Source organism: Neophocaena asiaeorientalis, unplaced genomic scaffold, assembly GCF_003031525.2.
Source record: "Neophocaena asiaeorientalis asiaeorientalis breed wild unplaced genomic scaffold, Neophocaena_asiaeorientalis_V1.1 scaffold223, whole genome shotgun sequence".
NCBI lineage: Eukaryota > Metazoa > Chordata > Mammalia > Artiodactyla > Phocoenidae > Neophocaena > Neophocaena asiaeorientalis.
Window position 1 is genome coordinate 2317231 of NW_020175045.1, and position 5121 is coordinate 2322351.

A 5121-nucleotide genomic window follows, 5' to 3' on the forward strand; every position below is an offset into this window, starting at 1 on the left:
GCGCCCTGCCCGGTGCGCCCTGCCCCTCACTCCAGCGCCGACGATCTGGGGTCCCGCGGCAGGTCCAGCAATGCACCGCCCGCGCCCCGCGCTCTTAAACCGCCCAAGCCTGGCTCCGCCCCGGGGGGCGGGGCCCTCCGTGAGGCCCCGCCTTCAGCACGAGCTCACTGGCTCCCGGGCCCTGGGGCGGGGCCTCTCCAGGTTGCCCCAGATGCTCTGCAGAGCCCACGTGGGGCCGCGGCGGGGGTCTGGGAACTGCCGAGCGGGCGTCTTGGGCTCCCGCCCCCGGTCCGCACGTGCACGCCCCGCCCCGCCCCGCCCGGATCGCCCCGGCGGGCAGCGGGGCGGCGTGGGGATGTAGGTCCGCCCCGCCCCAGTGGCCCTGAAGGGGAAACCCAGGCTGGCCAGCGCCGGCTGGAGATATACCCGGCGTCTGACATAAGGAGGGGCGCGCCCTCGGCGCTGTGACGGGGATTCTGGGACAGGGACTTCGGGCTCAATCGTCCCGCGGGGGACGTCCTTCCTTCCTCGCTCCATACTTCCCCTCCCCGAACCCGGCTTCCTGCCCTAGGGACGGCGCAGGCCTTGTAACAGGGCTGGTGCCTGGGTGGACCTGACCGCTCGGTCCAGAGTACCCTTTATTAATATCGAGGTGCTCAGCCACCTGAGCCACAGGTAGGGACACGAGGTTCCAGCGAGAAAGCACCTTACCAAATTCCATCCCTAGCCCGCGAGCTAATTTCCTCGTCTCTGCCCAACGTCGGAGGGCAGAGGATTGGTTCCCCGAAATCCTCGGGCGCCCCGTGGCGCCCCGAGAAGAAACCGAGATCGCCCCTCCCCGCGCGGGATGAAAGGCCGCCTTCTGTCCCATTTGGTCCCTCTGCTCTCGGGCCAGATGTGGCCCAGCTGTGCCCCCGCCCCGCCTCCCCGGCACACGGCGGCTCCCACCCCCGGCCCTTCCCACGGGCTGGGCCAGCCCACCGCACGAGCAGGGGCGGCAGGAATGTGCGCCGACAGCCTGGGTTGAGGGTTAGGGACGAGGGGCGAGGAAGTGGCCAAGGGCTCCCCGTGGCGAAATCAAAGTCTGAGTCGCCCGCCCGCAGCATCTTCCGGAAGCGCGGCTAGGGGCGGCTCTCCGCTTGGCTGCCTCCTTCCCCTCCCTCCTCAGTTCCTCCACATCCCCTCCTAAGGGGGCCCTAGGCGACCACCGCGGCTAAACTGGTCCCCCCCTTAGCGCTCACTCTGCCCGCTGGCCCGTTTTCTTCACAGCGCTTACCTCTGCTCGATGGCACCCCTTCATGGTCCCTTTCCCTCCACTTGAATGTCAACTGCGGAGAACAGGGCCTGGAACGTAGTAGGTGCTCTATAAAGACTTGCTGTGTAAGTGTCTGGCCCGGGTTCCAGACTCTCTCCTGGCTCATTTGTTCTCAGGGCCCTGGGGCCCTACCCCTTGCCCCTCTGGGATGGGGTGCGGTGGAGGATGGGAGTTCCCAGGCCTCTTCCTGTACCCACCCCCAAGGTAATTAGCAGGCGCCACCTCAGGCAGGCAGATGCCTGAGCAGATGGTGCTAGCTGTGCCCAAGTGACAAGACCCCCATGGAGTCACCTCCTGCCATAAACCCCTCCTCCATCGGCCAGAGCCCCGCCTTGGAGCCTCTAGTCGGCTGGAGAGGTGGGGGTGGGCAGGGGGGAAATGGACCCGATGGCGGGGTGGGCCACCCCCAAACAGTCAGCTGAGCCCCAGCACAGCTCCAGCCTCCTGTCTGAAGGGTCTCTGTGCCCCATTTCCCTCGCCCTACCACCAATGCTTGTCTATCCCATTTCTGGGCTATTTTGAGAGGGAGCCTCCTCCACGACTTTCCTCTCCACCCTGGTCTCCCTGCCCCCAGTCTACCTGCTCTATTGATTCTCCACTCAGAAACCACACAGCTTAATCAGACCCCCATGCCCCTGACACACACACACACACACACACACACACACACACACACACTCACAGGTCAAAATCTTTGATGGTTTCCCATGGCCCCTGAGTTCAAGTCCTAGCCTCGTGTCCACGTACCTCCCAAATGGGTCCCAGCTCCATTTCTTGCTACTCCCTGCAATGCCTCCCCATTCTCTAACAGCCCCCAAACCGTCAAGCCCCCAAATCTTTGCATGAACTGTGCCCGCACCTGGGATTCCATCAGCGGCACCATATTAAGTGGTACCCACTAGGTGCTAAGCATTCTGCAAGAGATAGGAGGGACAGCAGCGTGAAGCCATGCCACCCCATACTCCCACCTGAGGAGGTTCTGTGAGCCAAGCCCTCCATGGCCCCTCCCCAAGGGGCGGGACCCCCTGCTCCGCACCCCAGAGCATCCCTGATTTCTCCGACTCGTGCTCCCCGGTTCGTGCTACATAGTCCTGGCTGCTGTGCCTTTGACGCACCAGACAGCAGACGTGATGTGCCCATTGTACAGAAAGCAAGTTGAGGCTCAAGAAGCACTGCTGCATTGTACTCGGGGAGCAAGGAGGAGGAACAACTGTAGAGAGGGGCAGTGGCCCAGCCTGGCAGGGGCACGGTGTAGAGGCCAGCAGGAGGTTTTCTGCACCTCTCTGCAGCCAGGCTTGGTGGGAGTCCGGGGACCTGGGTGTGAGTTCCTGTCTGGGAACAGCAGGACAAAGCTTTGCAGCATTCTTGTGGGGGCCATGGGCTTTGGCAAGAGTGATTCAATTTCTTTGCTGTCAGGAGAATGGAATTTCGTGGTGACTCCTTGAGGTCTGAAAACTGGAGGGGGGTGGCGGCGTAGCCACCCCCGCCCCCTTCCCTAGGCTCAGCTCCAGCCTGAGGCACTCCCCTCCCCTGCCCTCACCCTAGACCCAAAGGCTCCCTCCAGGGACCCATTGGGCCAAACAGCTCTGAGGAGGGGGGGGTGGTGAGAGGAGGAGGTGCTGGGCCCAGGACAGGAAATGGGGACCCAGGGAAGGGATGGGGAGGGCTGAGCAGGTTGGCAGGAAACCCCTTGAGGCCTTAGGGTCCTTGGGAAGGGGAGTCGGGGAGAGGCTGTGTCGGGGTCCTCCCCAGGTGTGGGACACAGCCCCGGGGCTGGGCCCTCTGGAGCCAGGCTACTTGCTTTCCAATCCCAGAGGGGCCACTTCTCAGCTGTATCACCTTGGACCTGGGACATTCCTCCTCTGAGCCTCGGTTTCACCACCCATAACACGAGGATGCCATTGTCGTTCATCTTATAAGGTGCCGACGGGCAGTAAGTCAGCCGAGCAGGCGGTCTGGCCCTCTGGCTCGGGGACATGGGTGTGTGCACCTCTTGGGCGGCCGATCTCCGCTCAGCATGGCACGGCCCCTCCACCAGCCCCCGAGTGGGGCTCCTGGGCAGCCGGGTGGCAGAATGGCTTGAGAACTGCCGAACGAGGCTGGATGGAGAGGTGGCCGAGGACAGGAGGCCCACATGACCAGCGAGGCCCCAGGGGACTCTCCTTGCCTCCCTGTCGGCTCAGAGGAGGTGTTGTGTACCCGTCCGAGCTCAGGCCCCCTTTCCCGGCTGGGGCTCATTCTGGGGCCTCCCGCAAATGGAATCAGCCCCAGCGGGTTCTAGGAGCCCCTTCCCCACCGGCTCCTGGAGCCTTGGGGCTGGCGTCCCCTGAGTGTCTCTTTCCCGGGAAGATCCAGGAGACATAATGGGTGACCCATTAACTCGAAGCAGGTCATCCAAGGCAGCCCTGCTCGGTGTCCCGGGAACAGCCTTTCCCAACCCAGCAGCAGAGCCCAGAGAGGGAAGGAAGGCATGGTCCCCACGCCCACGAGGTGGTGGTCGGCAGGTGGAGCCGGGCAGGGGCCTCACGCTGCCCCACCTGACACAGACATGAGAAGCCTGTCCTCAAGGCCGCCATCAGGGCGTCCGAGGAAAAGTGACAGCGTGGGAGCCCCAGATGCCAGGGTGCCCACGGGCTTCCTAAGGGGCAGTGAGTGGCATGCCCGCGGTGGCCCAGAAGCTTCTGGACGAAGAGTCAGTGCTGGCAGAAGGCGAGGTAATGGAGAGGGTTTGGCTTAGAAGCTCAGCGCAGAAGGGAGGGGGCACAGCAGGCGACGGCAGCTGATCTGCATTACTGATGGTCTGGGTGGCAGTGCACCCGTGAGAACAGACAGCCTACAGCTGCAAATGAGCCCCCGGCCCAGTTCCCCCTGCCTGCCGGCTCGCTCTGCCTGGAGCCCCTCACCCCCGGCCCACGCTCTGTGTGGTCTTGGGCCAGTTCCCTTCTCTCTGTAGGTCTCAGGATTTTACAATCCTGAGATATCTGTAATAAGGATATAGCTGGTACCTGCCCCGTCCTGCCAACCCTGGGCTGGCTAGGGGCTGGTACTCTGCAGACAGATAGCACCAATGAGCACTGGTGGCCTCTGGCCCTTTGGCCTGAACCTTGGGGCCTGGTGTGGTCAGAGCAGCCAGGCCAACTTGGCCTGGATGGCTGAACAAGGCTTCGGGGAGTGTGGATGGACGGATGGATGAGGACATACAGAGACTCAAGAGAGCACTTCTTCCCCCCGCCAGCCCCCTCCCACGCTCAGGTGAACGTGGGTCTCAGAGTAAAAGGAGGCCTGGCAGGGCTGCCCACTGAACTGTGAGCTGGCAGTGGGGATGGGGCCTCAGGGCAGAGCTGACCCCCATGAAAATGACCGCATGCTGTGTCTGCCCTACACTGGGAAATGGGCATTTCCCACTGTGCCACCTCAGGAAGGCCTCAAAAGGTCCCACTCAAACCACTGGTCTTACACGTGGGACACAGGGGTCCAGAGAGGGGAAAAAGGATGCCCTTGACCCCACGGGAAGGTCAGGGTGTCTCAGCCCCGGGACCAGGGTTTGCGCACACAGTGAGGGCGGCAGACCTAGAGCTGGCAGCTGTGTTTCTTCCTGGTGGCTACGCTGGGGCCATCTGGGCCGCGGGGCTGGACGGAGCTAATCTGATTTGCAGCCCCCGGTGGCAGAGCCCCACCGCCAGAACCCATTACTGACGTCCTGCGGGGGCCAGACTCCCACCAGGAAGACACCAGAGCCCCTGTGCCCCAGCTGGCCCTCGTCTTCCCAAGAATGGCTAGCTTGTGCTGGGCAGGGCTGAGCCGTG

General features: G+C 63.5%; 1 protein-coding gene across 1 annotated transcript in view; it reads right to left on the minus strand.

Moving 5' to 3' along the window:
• LFNG (LFNG O-fucosylpeptide 3-beta-N-acetylglucosaminyltransferase) overlaps positions 1-537 on the minus strand; it is an 8188-nt gene extending 7651 nt beyond the window's left edge. The window contains exon 1 of the mRNA XM_024763506.1: positions 169-537. Within this exon, the coding sequence (XP_024619274.1) occupies positions 169-537 (369 nt within the window). The remainder of the gene's footprint in view (positions 1-168) is intronic.
• Between the last annotated feature and the right edge of the window lie 4584 nt (positions 538-5121).